General features: G+C 38.3%; 1 protein-coding gene across 7 annotated transcripts in view; it reads right to left on the bottom strand.

The window, feature by feature from the left end:
- The window catches only part of Ptprk (protein tyrosine phosphatase receptor type K), a 515,071-nt gene that overhangs the window by 32,904 nt on the left and 462,324 nt on the right, over positions 1–19,843 (bottom strand). For 4 of the 7 annotated variants that reach the window (XM_060373717.1, XM_060373711.1, XM_060373712.1 and 1 more), the window contains exons 14-16: positions 9,758–9,896; positions 6,761–6,790; positions 1,164–1,324 (exon numbers count right to left, since the gene is read on the bottom strand). In XM_060373717.1, the coding sequence (XP_060229700.1) occupies positions 1,164–1,324; positions 6,761–6,790; positions 9,758–9,896 (330 nt within the window). The remainder of the gene's footprint in view (positions 1–1,163; positions 1,325–6,760; positions 6,791–9,757; positions 9,897–19,843) is intronic. The other 3 variants (XM_060373713.1, XM_060373715.1, XM_060373716.1) reach the window with 1 other exon arrangement.

The following is a 19,843-nucleotide window of genomic DNA, read 5'->3' as shown; positions in this document are numbered from 1 at the left end:
ATTAGTATAAGTATATTTCTAGATCTGTTACAGAGATGCCTTGTATATGAAATACTAATGACAAGCTTGGTTTGTCCAACTCAAGCATCAATTTTACAAAGATTGGAAGAGATTAATTAAGCACATTAACTTAAATTTAAATGAACACAAGGCTTTGAAAGGAAACAATTTTCATAGGAAATTCAAATTATGCAATTATTCAAATTCTCTGTGCTTAATTGGGACTTCAATGAAAACATTTTAAAAGCACTTTCTTCATAGGTCAACATTAGTAATTCTGGAAGAACCTATGTACAGGGGAATGACACGATGAACGCTAATGTGATTTCATTAGTCTTTGCAAGCCAGTAAACACAACTACGCTTTTAGACTTCATACTCAATACTTAGAAATTGAAAGGCTAATATTTCATGTAGTTAAAGCGTTTTCTTGTCTATATGGTATCTGTGAGCACATGCATGTTGCCATGTGTGGACACATACGTATGTGTCCAAAGAAACTGATATTATGTGGCTTCTTCAATCTGTCTTCAATCAATGCATCGAGATGATTTCTGTCAGTAAACCCAATTCAGCTATTCTAGCCAGCCAGCTTGCCTTGGGGACCCCCATCTATGCCTCCCAAGTGCTAGGATTACAGGTAGCTGCCACACCTACCTGTATTTTATGTGAGTTCTGGGGTTCTGAGCTCCAGTTTTCACACCCATATGGTAATATCTTTATCCACAGATTTACCTCCTCATCTCTGTGGTTAAATTTTGGTATTGGAGTTCTTTAGGGCTAATAATAGATTACCTCAATGGAATAACTACTTATGTGACTAATTCCTAGAAAGAATTCCAGTGCTTCTTATCTCAAAAGAACCCTTATCTTCTACAAAGGAAAAGTATAAGTTAACGTACTCTAATTTTATGTAGGAAATGCCATTTTAATGTAATTCAAAGACACATGGTGTTTGAATGTCTTATGTTTGGAATATTTCTTATGATTTCACGACAAAAATCTCTAGTTTGAAGTTAAACTAAATCCTTTACCAAAACTGAAGACATGTCTTTTTGTAAATTCCATAATATCATCAACTGCGTTTTCCTCTCCCCTAGTGTAAAATTAAATGCACTTAATACATTTCAAAAGCATTAACCAAAATTTTAACGAGCAACTTACATCTTGGGCTGAAGTTATGTTGGTCCATGAAGGTGAGGGAGAGGGGGTCCTCCGCATGCAGGGTGCTCTGATCAGCATAGCTTCGATCCATGGCGTTCACCATGTGCGTCATCTCCTGACGTGTGTTCCCCAAAGCGTCTTTGCGCTTTTTAGCAAGCTTGCTGCCAAAGCAAATACAACACAGAGCCCTGAGTGTGAGCTGCGAGGGACAGCTAACACCAGCAATAAAGCAGCTCAAGTGAGCCTGAGCACAAGGTTACAGGTGTGAATTAGAAAGCCTAAGAGCTGTCCCTAATTTCAGGAGCTAAGACCGCACGCAAACCATTGCATGGACTGGTTGTTGCAGCATGGCTTTCTTTGTGAGATTCTCAATACTCAAACTGTCAGGAGTCTCATCATTTCTTCTATTTTAGGTCTGGGTTCGGAGGAAAAGTGAGCAGGGTAAATAAGGGCACTGGAGGGTGGACATAATCATAGTAATATGTATATGTATGAAACTATCAAAAAATAAAGAAAAATAATTTCCATAAAAATACTTCATCAAGAGTATAAGTAAATACTTGTCACGTACTTAATTCACATATGATTTAAGTAAAAACTTTAAAAATTTAGGTTTCAGTCTTCTGCTGAATGATGACTGCCCTTGATCAACTTCTAGGAGGTTTTGCTAACAACATGACTAAACTTTTCTTCATCAGAGTTAGCCAACAAAAACAAAGAAGAGGCCCAGTCTATCCTCTGCTGTTCCTAAGTAAAACATGCACACACACACACACACAGCATGGACAGCTGAGCAGTGTATCCACAGCATCAATTAAAAATAATTCGAAGTCTTTTAAAAATCAACCCTGGCCAGATGTGATGCAAATACTTAAAAGGAATTGTAATTGAATTGTATGCTGTGGAAGAAAGGTACTGGGGAAAAATTGAAAAATGCTATGCAAAGGTGTCATGTCAATTATTATCATCTTGGAGGACTAATATGTTCAAACCCTAATATGTGTTTTAGGCTTCTCATGCATACTATCTACTACAGAAATGTCTCATAAATACAGTCAGAGGATGATTTAGGGTTATAAAAGTTTGAGTTAACACTTAAAAGTTTGAGTTAACACTACACAAATACTGACCACTTTATCTCCCACACCTCTCTCATATATATGTGTGTGTGTGTGTATCTATCTATCTATCTATCTATCTATCTATCTATCTATCTACATACATATGCGTAGTTGTTCTCTATGTTGTTCATGAAACATGTAATTAAAATCTATTAAAGGTGTATGAAATACTTAACTCACATTCACCAGGCAACTTTTTCACAGAGGCACTGTAAACCACTGTCCAATGTAAACTTTATCACTCACTTTATGGTAGCATTTCATGCTGCCTTGGAAATATTCTCCAGTTGTTAAGAAGACCATTTCTTAGCTCAGCTTAAGACATTCTCTTCTGGTCCCCACTACTGTCTACGCTAAACATACCACAAATACTGCAAAAGCTTATTGCATACACGGAGTTTATGTCCACAGGCTTCTCCTTCTGAAGTCCACTGCACACCCTAAGATTTGCTCCAGCTCATTTTTCTCTCGGAGCTGCAGTAGTTGACCCCAGGGGCACACAAACAGCATACAGAACACAAAATCCAGATCTCACTCACAAGTGAACAAGGCAGGCATAAAACTATGATTTGCTGACGGACACCCCGTTAATTTAGAAGGGATAGGAGGTAATAGAGAAATTAAAAACAAGGACAAAAGAACATTATCTACCACCGCCAGCACCACCAGGACCATCACAACACAGTCACTACCACTCCCACAATCACGTGTTGACAATGTTTGCTGCACACACTGAAAGTGCTACCAACTCCTCTTTCCAGAGCAGGGGGAAAAAGTCTGTATAAATATAAAGACCTAGAGAGAGCGTATAAATATAGGTGACGGATGAGGAACCATGCAGGGAGGTGATTACTCTGGAAATGAGGAACAGTTTCTGTGTAACATGTCCAAATGGCTCCTGGCACTTCGTCTATGTGCTAGAAATGATTTGCCATTTTAGGAACAACAGCAACGTTTCAGAGTGGGCATACTAGATTTCAGAGTGGGTAAAAGATTTCAGGTGTTTTGTATTGTTATTATTATTATTAAAGGTGTGTGTGTGTGTGTGTGTGTACCCACATGAGTACAGGTGCCTACAGAGGCCAGAGCCCTCAAGTGTCTATGGAGCAGGGGTAATAGGTACAGTTGTAAGCTGCTGCTTAGTTGTGAACTAAACTCAAGTCCTCTGCAAGAGCAGTATGTGCTCTTTAACCACCATCTCCCTGGCCCCTGGTTTAATTTTTTTCAAAACTCGAACAACTTACTTATTTGCTACTGGGAGCAATGATACCCCTTCATTTAAATGGTCAAAAGGAAAACAGAAAAGTTGGTTCAATTCAATGATTTTGCTTTTAAAAAAAACAAGGTTTGACCCTAAGTAAACATCACCAGGCCATACGTAACCAACAAAATTCCATCTTCTAAACTTCCTGCAAGTTAGTCATCATGGAAGAATTTTTTTGCCCTGGAGCCTGTAACATCTTTTAGCCTCTAATATCTAGCTAGCTTCTATTCATCTTGACTTCAAATAGCCTCCCCTGTGAGGACGTGCTATGGCTGGCCCAAGTACCCTCTAACTCAAGTGAATTTTACAGTAGCATGTTCATCTCTGGAAACCACACTGATCACCCATCATCACAGTAGTTTTCAGTCATGTCTCCACCGTGGGCTCAATAGAGGGAAGGATTGCCTGTACATCCTAGACATCGGAGCAGTGCCAGAATACTTAGAGCACAAAGCGGGCACTCAATAAATACTTGTTGAGGAGATAAATTGTGCCTGTTATATGCTTGGCACTTTCCATTGGTTAACTCAATTAATTCTCAGATCAATCCACTGAAAATGCTTGAGGATTCTCATCATATAGACGAGTTCATCGAGGCTTAGGGGAGTTAAATAACTCGCTCAAGGTTGCTTATCTAATAAGCGATAAAGAATGACCTCATGCCACAGCTTCAGCTATTACACAATAACAGGCTGTTTACACTGAGTTTGTTGCCACATTGGGAAGCCTACTGTAACGGCTAAGCACCGGATGTTAAACATTAGAAAAGAATACGAATATAGCACAAATACGCTGTCACTTATACATGTTGAAGCAGCAGAAAAATGCTCGACAAATAAGTTTTAGCCAGGTGCGGTGGTGTTCTATCTCCATTCCCAGTGCTCAGAAGTAGACAGCTGGATCAGGAACCCTCAAAGCCTCCCTGAACTGGGACTCATGGCAAGACCCTGTCTCAAAAACAAACAAATAAAACTTGCAATTTTTCTTCACATCTTTGTTTCTTGGGCCAGGTTAAAAGGTTGATTTATGCCTTTTAAAAGTGTGAGAGATTGATTTGAATGAAAATTGATTTGAATGAAAATCTGAAATATGGATTCAAAACAGTGTTAAAAATTTAAAGATGGGCATAAAAAAGCAGCAAATGAAAATGATGACTTTAAACTTTGAGGATTTATGAATGAATACTTTCTATGCACTTCATGAATGGGTAAAATTAAAAAGTATTTTCAAGAAATGAAAAGGAAAAATGTTCAAGCAAGAACTTTCCAGGTTCGTAAACTGAGATAATAAGCAAACTATGGTGGAATATAACCTCTGTGTGTAGCTGTAAAGTCAGGCAGGCACAACCAGCTGGGCCCTTACACCTCCGTCCTCACAACAACCCTGTGAGGTAGGCTTTCCTTCAGGGTATTGTGTAAACACAATGAGTTAACATGCTAAATAACTGTTTTCATTTAAAAAAATTAAGCTACCATGACATAGCAATGTTATGTCGTGTATAATGTAAGCACAATGCTAATGAAAAGCAGCTAAAAAAAAAAATCATAGGTTTTTGTTTGTTTTTCCTGTTGGAGTTCTACTTGGTTTTCTACCTCTATAAAAAATAAATCAGACTGAGATTAGTATCTCTAGGTATGGTAAAGTAGCCATTAAAAGTGTATACCCCTGTCTCGTTTTCATCTAGCTAGGACTTAAAGTGCACGGAGCTCTATGTGTCAGTCACAGCAACAGCATAACCTGCTATGTTGTCAAGAAGAAAGACATTAACTGTGCACCCAGAATGGAATACCATTCTACTTTTACAGATACATTGACAGTTAATGGCAGGCTTATTGACATTCCCATAACTAAATACGTATTGATTCTAGCATGTCTCATGCTTTGTCTTCCCCTGAGCAACAAGCACATCAAATGTGCACTTCAGGACAGTTAAGCAATTCATTTTGTAAGCACTTGAGTTTGACAGATGTGCAAATGACTTTCATTATCAAAGCAGCCAACAGCATAAACTTCTGCAGGTGGATGTATGGGTGGGCCATAAAGGGGAAAAGTACTCCATCATTGTATGAAATGGTACAGTTAATTACCATTGGCTTCATCAAACATGATTTAACAAGCGTATTATGATTCATCACAATAAGCTAAGAGCACTGTTATTTTACACCTGCTTGTTTTAGCAGATTGTAGGAAGCCAAATGTTTGTAATATTTAAAATGTTGGCAGTGTTGCATTGATGTGATTGACTCATAAAATTCTGCTGTAAAGCTCGCTGAAACCTTACCTAGTGATACAGACCCTGCAGGCTGCATGCCTCTGGCACTTAATCTCACTCAATCTTTGTGCTTCGAACATTGCCATCCCTTTGGATTGAATGGCCTACTATCTTGTAATCTAAAGGAAGAACCTGAAAATAGCTTAGGAAACTGAACAGCCAATGTTCTTCATGCTGACCTAACAGACTTACCATACGTTAGGCATGGTGAGTTAGCGCTTGCAGAAGGTTATAAAATGATGACATCTTGATTCTTTAGTAGGTTGACAGGTTTTGTTTTGTCTTTCTTTTATAAAGTCTCTATTTAAACTGTCGTAAACAAACTCTTTTTTTTTCCTACTCTACAAAAGTTTCTTTTTCTGTCTCTGCCCTACTACATTACAATTTTATCAATTTATTTTGACAAAACCATATTAACGGTATTAACGGCCAGCAGGGATGCCTGTAGATTTGACCCTTCTGGTTATCTGGGAATGTGGGAAGAGACGATATTACCCATTCAGGCCTGATCTGTTTTGTATCCTGCAAGGTCAGTCTGAAGACTGCACAGATATCTCCCTGGGCTCATTTTCTCAAATGTAACACAGCATTATATAGTTAGGGAGTAGGAAGTTCAAACCACATTTGTTACCAGATATGTAAATGTCATATTGCTAAGAGGGTACATAAGACTGGACATAAGTAAATAAATGATGTTCTTTGCTGTAGAATAAAGCTACTTACGGAAACTGTAATTAAAAATTAAAAGTAGCTGAACATACAGAAACACAATATCCCTTTTTAAAAAGATTATCAAAACAGATACTATTCTATATTTTCAGAGTCCACAAAATATTTTTTTGAAAGACCACCAAAGTCACATGTTGTTTCTGTGGGTCTTTTGAAAAGGGATATTGCATTTTGACACATGTAAAGTTGTAATGACCCATTTTCTACTTACAGGTAGTAGGAGTAAGAATAGTAGCTCCTCCTGGGAAGCAGATCACAGACAGTGGGAAAAGAGAAGCAATGGTGAATGAGAAGCATGACTCCATCACATCCAAAAGAGCAGAAAAATGTGCGTTAAAAAGAAAATAAAACAAAATGAAATTTGTGTTTTTATGCTCTGGATTTTAATTCGCCCATGCATTGTTAGCGTTCTTTTGCCATGCGATTAAACAGACAGATATGCAGAAAAAAAAAAAAAAAAAAAAAAAAAAAAAAAATTGTAATACAGAATTAGGAAAAAAAAAAGTAACATGCTGACGTCTCTTATATTGCCCAAGAACTGAAAAGTTAAATGGACTGTGTGTTTTTCAACATGCTATCATCCATTGCCATGAAACTCACATGGCAGATGGAACAGCTGTGTGTAGAATGTGTGTACTAAATAGAGTAGTTTATTCTAAATATGAAACATAAAGATATGACGTTAACACACGCAGAGCACCTCCTATCTTTTCAGATGTTGGCACATCTTAATGGCACACGGTATCTACACGTAATGTGAATACAGTACCATATGCTACATATGTGTGAAGGGGTTCCTACAGTAGATGCTCGTGAACCTGATAGACACCAACATTTACCGTACTGAAACATGATTTCAAGTTGATGTTTGGAAGTCTTAGTGTGTTCATGCTGAGCATTTAAAATATACACAATGAAAACATGGCATTTATTTGGAAATAATTCAACAGCAATTAAACTGAAAAAAAAATAATGACATTGCATTCTGAGAGGTGAAATATCCCTTTCACAGCCCAAGAACTTACTTTCTATATAATCTTAGCTGCAAAGTTTTATTTGTTTGAATTCTAAGCTATTCTTTTATAACCCAAAACACATGGAACTATTTCAATGAGACAAGTAACCCTACATATATTATTCCCACTGAGGGAAAGTCTCAAGAAACTACAGTTTCTCATGAAACTGCAGATGGTGAGAAAGCAAAGGTTTCCATTTCCATCATTTTTATTATTTATTTCTATAGTCAAAAGATACTACAGAACAACACAAAATTTTAAGCTAAACCCTGTTATGCTTTTATGGAAATATAATAAACTACTCTTGCTTAAATCACATAGTGTGTGTGTGTGTGTGTGTGTGTGTGTGTGTGTGTGTGATACACCACCTATGAGTTGAAGCCCTTTCAAATGTGCTGAGGTAAATAATGAGTTAAGGTAATTTAGGCATGATGTACACCAGAAGGCAGCAAACACAACCTCATCCATCTATGAGGTTATGGTCTTCCTCAGTCACTTTGGTGCTGCGGAGGCCGGCGAAAGCTCAGGAGACCTTCTATCAGTAAAACAATTATGAAAACTTACACATGAAATGTTTTAACAAAGGCTCATCGATCTGATCACTGACAGTGGAAACCAGGAGAAGAATTAGTGAAGCTGTGCGATTTTAGAGAGTTGTCAGAGAAAGTTACTCCCCACCCCATCCTTGCTCTAGTGACTTGAAGGACTTTAGTTTTCGCTTGTCGTTACTAGTATAAATCCACCAAGAAGAGGGTACTCAGAAGCAAACACGTCTTCACATAAATAAAAGCTACAACTAGGTTTAATTCCATTCTGAGGAAGACGTGGTCAGCGAAGCCATTCTCATGCATCCAGAAGGATGTGACATTCCTTTTAATGGTGAGGCTGTGTGAAGTTACCTCTCTAAGCCTTTTGGCTTTCTCACTCTCCAAACACAAATTTAAATAAAACAGAGACATAAGGTCTGAAGATTCTATTCCATGATGTTACCGCTCTTTTATTGAAAAACTATAGTGTTTCTAAAATACTTAAATCGTCTTGTCTCACCTAGGGTGTGTTTTCCAATCACAGAGGTAGACAATAGCAGAGAGAAAGCACTGTTTGGGGAAAGCACATATGTAGCTAGTTGAACACAAAACACTGCGGTGCATACCTAATGTTTCTAACGCAGAAGTGTCTTCTCCAACATAAATATCTCCAGGGACAATTGTGAAAAGGCAATATATTAAAATAGATGCTCACGGAATTGCTATTAACATGAGTCTTATCCACAATGCTAATTTTATTTTAAGTAGAAAGCAGTAATAATTGCACACTATGAGAGTTCATATAATATAAGCAACATCATTTATCATACAATCAGTACAATTAATGAAGCAGAACCACCTCTATACACAAAGCTGTTGGAATGCACTCTGCATGGAAAAAAAAAATTGTTTTCTTTTTTCAAAAGTACTTCCAAATAGTAGAATTATCCAAAATTCATGACTGGAAGGGTTGAAGTGCCACACTAGTTTCTAAGAAATGACTTACAGATTCTGACAACTTGCATAATGGTCAAATAGCTCAAAGTATAAAAAATGTGTATATCTGAAATGCTTTGGAGCAAAGTGTATACTTTAGTCTTCAGAATATAAAAGTTTAAATGCCAGGAAATCGTAATATCTTTATAGAACTTCAGGAGGTGGCAACATTGGTTGATATAATATAAAAGATAAGGCTCAATTTAAGCATTTACTCTTCTTTTAGAAAATCCAGTCAGTGAATATTTAATATACAATGTCATTAAACAATGCATCTATTCTCCAACATCTCATATGAAACATTTATTTAGAAAAATATAGATTAAAGATGAAAATAATTCTGATTTTGGCCCAAGCACCATAACTATATAATCTTCAAGTTCATTATGCTTAATAATAACAACCCTTAAAATAAAGTGAGTTTCCCGTGTATCTCTGAAGTTCAAGAATTTACAGTTTTACTTTAAATAAATGTTCACCAAAGTCTATAATTATATCCCAGAACAAACTGCAGACAGCTAAATAAGACTTCACTTAAACATCCCAAATAAGAAGAGTCTGAGGTGGAGGCAGTCTTATAAGAACTTGTCAAAGAGCTTGAAGGGAAACCGTGTGGGAGTCAGTGGCATACAGGGGGAGTGTGTGGTAGAAGACATTATCAGCTCTTACCTCTTTTTCACAATTACTATGACAACAAGGAGGAGGAGGATGAACACCAAGATCCCAGCACTGATGCCCGCGATTTTCACCACTCTGTCTGTCTGCTTCGCAGGGTCTGGGATCACCTCTGGCTCTTCCGTTGCTGCTGCTAAAGGAATCGAGAGGAACAGGTGACTGGAAACCTCTACAGTGCACAGGAAGACTGCCCGGAGGCAGAAATAGCCAGGGGATGACAAGCTTGAAGAGCGATACCCTGAAAACCTACGTGCCTAAATGAGCTTCTAAAGCATGAGAGACTTAGGGCCAACTTGAGAAAAAAAATCATTCATTCCACTTTTATTTTGCTCTTCTGTTTTAACGAGAGGAATAACAGGGAAACTGCAGAAATTATTATGAAGGGGATGGTGGGCTATTTTTCCTCAAATACCTTAAAAAGCCATTAGAACAAGATTTTTAGAACTAGTATACTGGGAAGAGATGGAGTCAAATTTAGACTACCACTTATCTGTTTGTTTTAGAAAATGACCTCTTAACTGGGTGTGATGACCCATGTTCCTGCCTATAATTCTCAGACTTGGGAACCTGAAGAAGAGGGATGGGAACTTCAGGCTAGTACAAATTAGTTTATAATCACAATAAAAGTTAAAATAAATAGTTTAGCAGAAGGTAAGAAAAAGTAAGAAAATACAACCAGGAATATTTCACATTTTCTCTCTAGATAATAAAGATAGGAAATGATTAAGATTATTTTTTCTTGATTCTTTATAGGCCCTTGCTTTTTTCTTTCTCAAAATCATGCTCAGCCCTCCTTTATGTACACAATTAAAACAGAAAACTTTAATCAATACATAAGCCCTGGAAAGCCTCTGAAGACATTTTCCTTTACCTCATTTACCTTGAAACTGGCAAAGAAACTATTATTATCAGTACTTTACAGATACAAAACCCCTGAGGCTTAAGGAATTAAGGATAGATTATGAATCGCTCAAGGGCAGACACAGAATCTAATACATCTTCTATCTTCTAAAACAGCACTTCTCAGTTGCCAGGTTTGTGGCCCCCACTGCTGAGATGTTTGACAAAAGCTGGGGAGTTCTATGGATTAAGCATACTGGAAAACTGTTTTCAATCTGCAAACACAGCACCCATACTTAGAGTTCAGAGACCCTGGCTAAATGAACATGAAACAAACAAGGCCTGCACTCCGAGCCTGCATATCTCTAGGACAACATGTCTATTCTCTTTGGAAGGTTGAACATCTATTCCTGTTCCAACCCTTTCTTTAGTTCCTTCATTTGGCTTCTTTCTCTCCAACACCCAGTTTCTACATATCTTAATTTCTGTTCAAGTTTTCCTCACCAGGAAGTTGCTGCCATGAGGTTAACATATTTTTTTTCAAAGTGAAGTAATTATTAATAATAATAAAATAGTAATAATGCAGCAAACAAATCTCTGACTAATATTGTTTCATGTATGTTTTACTTTAAATCTAAACTGAAGATACACCTTTGAAAAGGTGTTAGGTAAGTTTCTTACATTCCACTAAATGATCTTTGTTTCAGTTGCACAGAAAAAAAAATGTACCAGTGGCTTAGTAACTTGAAACTATTATTCTCAAGCACAGACTGCGAGTCTACAGCTTGCTTTTTTTTTCTAATGAATGTAGGAAGTTGCTGGACAGTGAGTACCATGGTCGTTTTCATCCTTAAAGCTGTAGAGAACTTCTGTAATTAGGAGTAGGAGTCAGTGTGTACCACACAGCCAACTATCTCGTTATGTGCAAGTCATCCAGACCTGCTGTAAGCTACTCTGGCATGGCTTCCTTTTTCTGAGTGCCTTGCTGAATGTATACCTACATCTACACATGGTGGAAGCATAAATCCCCGAAACAGGTGCAGCATAGTCCCAAATTGCCTGCAAAATCTGAAAACAAAATGCTTATTGTTTGTAATTATCAAACTTGATTGCTTTGCATAGATATGCTCTCACAAAGGGATTTTTCACAAAGTGATTTGGAACTCTCCCGAGAGCAATACTCATATGTGGAATAATTTCTGTGGTGTGCTCAGTAAAGTCTCCTCTGACAAGGTTCTCTGCCACACTTGACATTCACAGGGTAGCTATGGCAATACCTTGGTACTTTGATACCTCTCCCTCTCCTTCCCTCCTTCCCTCTGTCTCTCTTCTTCTGTCTCCCTCCCTTTTCCCATTGTATGTATTTGTGTGTTCACCATTCATGTGTATACATGGAAGGTCAAGTAATGATCTTGTTTTTAAAACTGAGTTTCTCACTGAATTTTTTTGGGTCAGGGATCCACCTAATTCAGCTTCTTCAGTGCTAGGATTAGCCATGTGTGCTAATATCCCCAGCTTTCTACATGGGTATTAGGGATTTGAATTCAGGTCCTCACGCCTGTTCACCAAACCCTTTACCAACAGAGCTGTCCCTTAACTCCCAGCACTCTTTGTCTGTCCTTGATTATCATTGCATAGTACCACTGCAGTAAAATCATATTACACTCTGGAGATTCTCTCAAAATGTGACAAATGTGTTAGACATCATGTAGATTTTGGTAGTTTGGGATGACTTGGGGACCCGAACTCACTGCTCATGCTTGTCCAGAGAGTATGTTGCCAACTGAATCATTTCCCAGCCGAGGCACATCTCTTTAATGTATTTCAATCTAGCTGTCCCATGTAGCATATGTTATATTTTATAAGAACCTTTAGAACTTCTCAGTCTTTTCAGACATAGAAATACACACAGGGACAGACTGAGCAGGCGTTGAAAATATAAGTTTAGAAATAAAACACAATCACAAGAAGTTTCAATAAAATCCATTCTGAGTTGTTACGCAATGAGGCTCATATAAAAATGGCGGGCCAACAATTTCAAATTTAGAAAACAAAGAATTTTTTTTGAAGTTTGGTAAGAAATAAATTTTCTGATATATTAAGCTAAATAAATTCCCAGGAGTGGAATGTCAAACAAAGAACCTGTTAAGCTTGACCCTGTGTTGAGTGCGCAGGGCTGTAAGACAATCTATGCATTATGGGTATCTGCATTATCACCTCAGCGAGCTAATCTGTGCCCCTCTCAGAGACTGATTCTATTCAAAGTTAACAAATGGTTAAAAAAAAAAAAGGAAAAGTGACCAAGGGCAAGTATGTTTTGTGAGTCGTGATGATAATTCTTGTGCAGATTATTAACAAACTGTCAAATATTTGCCAAGCTAAAAAGAGATTCTCCATATATGTGTAATTTGGTGGCTATTTTCTCTGAACTGTAAACTTTTCATAGAGGATTCACTTTTCATTATTACTAATATTACCACCAATAGTACTTTTTTAAAAAGAGTATGCACAAATTTATTAGTCTGGATGCTTTTCTGTGAAGATGGAGTCTCCCTATGAAGCCCAGGTTAGCCTCAAACTCATCAGGAAGCACAGGCTAACTTCTGACCTCAACCCTCTCAGCTATACCTACACCGCTGATTTACTCAGTCATATTTTTTTTTTTCTCAGTAGAACCAAAGAATATAAATAAAATCCATTTTGGGGGGAAAATTCATTAATGGAAATATACAATAGCTTTTGAGTGAGCAGTTCCTATTTTCTTCAAAGACAGCCAAACCTATTATAGTGATGGTACTCCTGTGCCTCACATAATTTATGCATGCACAAAGACAATGGAGGGTGTCTTTCTCAGAATGCTTTTCCTTGCCATAAATCTTTTCATATTTTGTTTGCCAGAGAACATTCAAGGAATCCCCAGTTTTCAGAAGACTAGAGTAGCATAATTCTTTGCACAATGAGGAAAAAAAAAAACAACCGAGAATTTTATTTTTATTGAGCACATTTATGAGATGCATTTTGGGGGAGGAAAAAAAAAATAGCTGAAGTAACCCTTTTATATAGCATTTCCTTCCTTCCTTCCATGAATATAACACTTTGTTTCCATGCTAAACAAAAAGAGGAAGGTCACACAAATTTACATAAAAGTTAAAGCTATTCTAATATCTGGGATCAAACAGAATGAGTCTCCCTCTTTCATCATGCATATTCAAGACAACGTTTCTAAGCCCGGTTTTCTAGGGGATCTTACAGTATCTTTGGAGACATTACAGTCAATTTCGGCACATCTTCCTGGTATATCACGCTGTTTCTCCTTTCCACAGCTGTCATGTGTGGAAATCATTCACTCATACACATCCATTCCTGGAAATCCCAAACCAGGGATACAGCCCCCAACAGGACCAAGCTGACACCACCAGCTTGGTTTTATTAGTGGCTGGAATTAAATAGGTCCATTTCTCTGTATCTGAATGTTAGAAGCTGTCAACTTTTCTGGCCACTTCCTATTTGCAACGCTGTCATTTGATGGGAAGCGCACGGCAGCGTACCTCCCAGTCTTGTGACGTAGGCTTCTTCTTTCCTGGACTCTGTTATAAGTGTCTCCCGTTTTGCTCATTCATGGGGAGTAGGTATCATATTCAGTAACTCAAGGGCCTAAGCCTAATGATATGGTTTTCTACTCTCTGGCTTTTTGATCTCATGTTTCCATCACTTCAGTTACCATCCGCTCTGATCATTCTCAAATCAATGGATTTCTGAACAACATCTCCTTGAACTACTGACCCTGCAACAATTCGACTATTAACTTTACTTGTATGTATGCGTCTCCTTCAACACATCATTTCTAAATGTGAGCTTTTACTCTTTTCTCCCAGCAGTCATCCAATTCCTCCCCTTGTAGTACAAGACACTAAAAGTGCTTTTTGGAGGCTGTAAACTGGCGCAACATCCCTCTCCCTTCTCCCTCTTTATCTCTTGACGAATACTAATGCCTGGGAATCTTGGCTGTGAAGTTATTAATAATCATGAAAAGACAACATGCAAATAGGAAATGTCTGGGTAAGTCATGGAAACTAATCCTGTCTCTTGTGCAATTAGTTTTAATGTGCTACTCCTCTGTACATCCCTGTTTTCTACTCCCCTTCTTCTCCTCTGCTACAACATTAAATCATATCAGCATTATCTCTCATGTACAAAGTGACTGTTTACCTCTCCTCTGCATCCTACCTGTCCTTCATCAAAACACACATAGCATTTCTTATATTATGATGTGAAACTACTCCACTGTTTATAGCCTTCTAATAGCTTCCCATTCTTAAGATCAAGTTTTTTAAAGCAGGAATCATGGACATTTTGTCAGCATTTTATGTGTAGACATGCTTGGAAAAGAGCCACAATACAAAAATATTAACTGAGTAAATGAAAGAGTAGCATTACTCACACATAAACCAAAATCTGTGGGCACATAAAAATCAGATGTTTCGGGTGAAAACAAGGAACAAGACAGGAACCTACCCATACAGGGCCTCTAAAAGACTCTACCCAGCAGGTTATTAAAGCAGATGCTGAGACTCCAAGCCAAACTTTGGGCACAGTGGAGGGAATCTTATGAAAGAGGAGGAGAAAGAAATACCTGGAGGGGACTGGAGCTCCACAAGGAGAGCAACAAAATCAAGAAATCTGTGCACAGAGGTCTTTTCTGAGACTGATACTCCAACCAAGGACCATGCATGGAGATAACCTAGAACCCCTGCTCATATGTAGCCCATGGCAGCTAGTCTCCAAGTGGGTACCCTAGTAAGGGAAACAGGGACTGTCTCAGACATGAACTCAGTTGCTTGCTCTTTGATCATCCCCCCCTGAGGGGGGGCAGCCTTACCAGGACACAGAGGAAGACAATGCAGGCAGTTCTGACGAGACCTGATAGGCTAGGGTCAGAGGGAAGAGGAGGAAGACCTCCCCTATCAGTGGACTGGGGAAGGAGCGTGGAAGAAGGTGGGATTTGTAGGGGATAGGAAGCAAGCTATAGCTGGGATACAAAGTGAATAAATTGAAATAAGTTAAAAAAATTAAAAAAAAATTCAGATGCCTCTGCAAAATAAGGGCTTGTTGGATTTTACTCTTCTAGATATAGTCTAAGATGAAGCCAGTCAAGAAATGGCAATTGCTTTTCTTTCATGCGGTTGTGTCCACCTTCTGCCTCCAACTACAATCAAACCAAGTTCAAGTAGACTGCAAGGTAAGACAGCTTGCTCCCAGAGACATACAAGACAACATCTTCTAAACCTACCAAAACTAGGCATTTAGATGCTCAAGAGTATGGGAGACACTTACCAGTCAAACAACTACAGACCCGAATTAACCTGCAATCAACCTAAGGCTACAATTTACCACTGACCCAAGATGGTGGTGTGGCAACAGGACAGAATTAGGACCTTCTAAAATAGTAACTGTATAATGTACCTTTCAGGGATGTCAGGTGAGCTAATGTTGTGAAGAGGTTTTATAAATGGAAATGCCTGTGACAGAACGATAAGCAGATAGGATGGATACAACCTAAAGGTTAGCCTTTTGAGTCCGCCATAATAATGAGAACTGTGAATGAGCAAACTGACATCACTTAAAAAAATAGTTTTAAAAAAAATTTAGCAGTCTGTCATATAAATAGATAATGATAGGTTTTGTAAAGTACATGTTATTAATTAAATAGTCTGCTGCTGTGGACTTCTAAGCCTTAGGGGGATCTTGAAGTATTTATTATTTAGCTCAATGATCCTTTGATGTCATCTTGCTTTATCACCTCGCATGATCTTATGATGAAATTTGTTCACTCTTGGATTGCTGACTATTAAAAAGAAGGTCAGTTAGAGATTTTTATTGGTGTAAGAAAACAGCTACACGTCATACATTCTGTTGTAGAATGGGAAATAATTTTTCTTGTTTAACAGAGAAACTATATAGAAAATGTATGTTGTTGAGAATGGAAGAAGAGAAGTTCATGAAGATCTAAAATGATAATAAAATAAAATGAGGCATTACTATTACAAATATTTCAGGTTAGTTTCATGTTTAAGGTATCTCCTTTAAGTCTTGAAATTTTCGGATTTGTTTTTGCTCAATAATGATAGCACAAAAATGTTGCAAAAATTCTAAATAAATAATAGAATCATTTTTTCATGAACACATTAGTGTCACATTTCAGAAGTATACTTAAAGAGAAAAGCATACAGTGTTATTTTGCTTCATTTTATTTCTTCTTAAACTTGTTTTCCTTTATTTTAATTATTTTATTATATATTTACAATTTATTCACTTTGTATCTCAATTGCAGTTCCTCCCTCATCTCCTCCCTGTCCCACTCTCCCTCCCACTTCCCCTGTGTTCCCCTCCACTAATGCACTGAAAGGGGGAAGTCCTCTCCCACTACTTTCTGACCCTAGCCTATCAGGTCTCATCATCAGGACTGCCTAGATCCTCTTCCTCTGTGTTCTGGTTAAGGCCACCCTGCCAGGGGGAAGTGATCAAAGAGCAGGCAACTCTATTAATGTCATGGATACTATCCCTGCTCCCTTATTAGTGAACTCACATGGAGACTGAGCTACCTATGAGCTACATCTGTGAAGTGGGTCTAGGTCCTCTCCATGCATGGTCAGTCTCTGCAGGGGCCCATGGACCCAGATTTGTTGGTTTTGTTGGTCTCCTTGTGGAGTTCCTGTCTCTTCTATCCCCCTTCCTGTCCTCCTACACTCTCCCCCTTCTTCCATAAGACTCCAAGTATTCTGCCCAAAGATTGGCTGTGGGTCTCTGCATCTGCTTCAATCCTCTGCTGGGTGAAGTCTTTCAGAGGCCTTTTGTGATAGGCTCCCATTCTGTTCCTTTCCTTTAACTGCTTCAGGTGTCTATCCTGTTTACCCTTTGAATAGGATTTAAGCATCCTCCCTAGGGTCCTCCTTGTTGTTTAGCTTCTTTAGGTCTGAAGATTTTAGTATGTAATCCTATATTACATGGCTAATATCTGCTTATAAGTGAGTATATACCATGCGTGTCTTTCTGCTTCTGGGTTACCTCACTCAGGTAACCCTAGTTTCAGCCATTTGCCTGCAAATTTCATGTTTTTAAAAGCTGAGTAGTATTCCATTGTGTAAATGGGGTACAGAGCTAAAGAGAGAATTCTCAACAGAGGAATATTGCATGGTGGAGAAATACTTAAAGAAATGTTCAATGTCCTTAGTCATCAGGGAAATGCAAATCAAAATGGCATCAGAATGTCTAAGAGCAAAAACTCAAGTGACAATACATGGTGTAGAGGATATGGAGAAAGGGGAATCCTCCTCCATTGCTTCATTTTGTTTTAAGAGCAAAGTTTTGAATGCATTTTGCTTGCATATGAATTTTTTATTAAGCTTCCAATGTACTGCCATGCAGTAAGTAGGCAAAATAGAACTATGGAGTCCTGTCTTGCTTCTTAAACACAGCTGGGTCTTTCCACTGTGTTTTCTCAGATATCTGCCTTGAGTTCTCTCCTCCAACTTCTGCATTCAAGACTCAATTATTTGTTTTTATTTTGTTGTTGTTGTTTGCTTGTTTGTTTTTAAATAAACCCTCCCACCTCACATTGCTCTCTCAGATTTAACCTATATTCTGCTAATAAGGTGTGGTTTCTAAAATGTGAATTTAATTAAATTAGCTGCCCCAATTTTTTTCAAACATATAAGGTTGTACAAAACTTGGCTATAGTCAACCTCCTGAAGCTTATCTACTTACATATACTTTATGTTATCATGTATCGTAACCATTTAGCATCACCTACCTATTAGCAAATAACGTAGTATCCTTCACTCTACTCTGGGTTTAGTAATCTGTGACACAGGGTTTATATGCAGTTGGCCGTGACTGAAACAAAGACTGCAAACTCAACTTTCCATGACATGACATGTCACTCACTGATCTGCCCACCAACACTGTACGTCGTAAGTCTGCACCATCAGAACTTTCATGTTTTGTGATCTGCTGTTGAAACCTGCTCTCTAGCACTCACGTGTCAAAGATAACTTAGAGATATTTGAATACCTATAGCTGTTTCTTCTATGAAATGCTCAGTGCACGACTGCCACCCGTTTTTGTGACTTGACTGTATATATGAAGACTGACTAGCCAGCAAGCTGAAGCACCTCTCTCTCTGAGCCTTACTCCCAGCACTGGGGCCACATGAACACAGACGCTTCCAGCCTTTTATGTGGACACTTGGGAATCTGAACTCAAGTTCTCATGCTTACGTATCAAGCACTTTTACCACCTCTCTAGCCCTGATACATGTTTTATATGATAGGGCATGCTTCCTAAGGAAATGAAGAGCCACAGCCAGAGATAACCCTGGATGCTTTTATAGTGGCTTTTGTGAAGTATGCATCATCAGATAGAAAACTTTATTCATGAGCTCCTTTCCTTTAATTAGGGAGGCAACCCCAGCCCCATCCCTAGCCTGCCAATAGCAGGTTTCATGCTTTTCTGCTTCAGGCAAAGGTCATGGAAATTCTCCCTGAGTCTTGTAGCCTGTTTCTGGGGGAAGGCAGAGAGAAGGCCAAAGAGACCCACTCATTCCTGTCATTTCTCAGAACAAAACAATACCCTCTCCAATTCAAAACCCCACTCCAATTTAGAATACTAATGCGCCACATTCTGGAGTAAAGTATCCTGAACTTCATGGCTTTCCATCTTATTTTATTCATGGTATAAAAGTGAAATATAGTTTTAATATTAACGAAGGAAGCTACGTTAGTCTATGTTTTATAAGTGGTGCTCAGCATTCAGTAACGTTTACCAGGCTGAAGTCATTATTCATTTTTCTCTTTTTTCCTAAAATAATTTAAAGCTGTGTGTGCCACACCTAATCCTCTATATACTCAGGTCTGCTTCCTGAGAGGAGGAAGCATCTCCTAAGGAAGCATACGTTATTAAATATACTGTACAAAGCTTTGGAATGGGCTTAGAAGCTGTTACATCTGTTCTGCAGCAACACATCTAAGTGCAGGAGTCACTGCTTAGGTCTTCTACCCTCTTGCTGGAGGACACAAACGACTCTTATGCTGGTATCGCATGGTTTAAGTAGGCTGAGCCGAACATGCAGCTGCATGGTAGCATGTTCTCATGAACCAGGTGCTCGTTTCTTGAGCACGTTCACCTTTCCTCACAGATTTCGCTCTGGACATCTATACACAGAAACCATGTCTTTTGCATCTC

Source organism: Meriones unguiculatus, chromosome 20, assembly GCF_030254825.1.
Source record: "Meriones unguiculatus strain TT.TT164.6M chromosome 20, Bangor_MerUng_6.1, whole genome shotgun sequence".
Lineage (NCBI taxonomy): Eukaryota > Metazoa > Chordata > Mammalia > Rodentia > Muridae > Meriones > Meriones unguiculatus.
The sequence above is the reverse complement of the archived record's forward strand: the minus strand, read 5'-3'. Positions and strand labels throughout refer to the sequence as shown.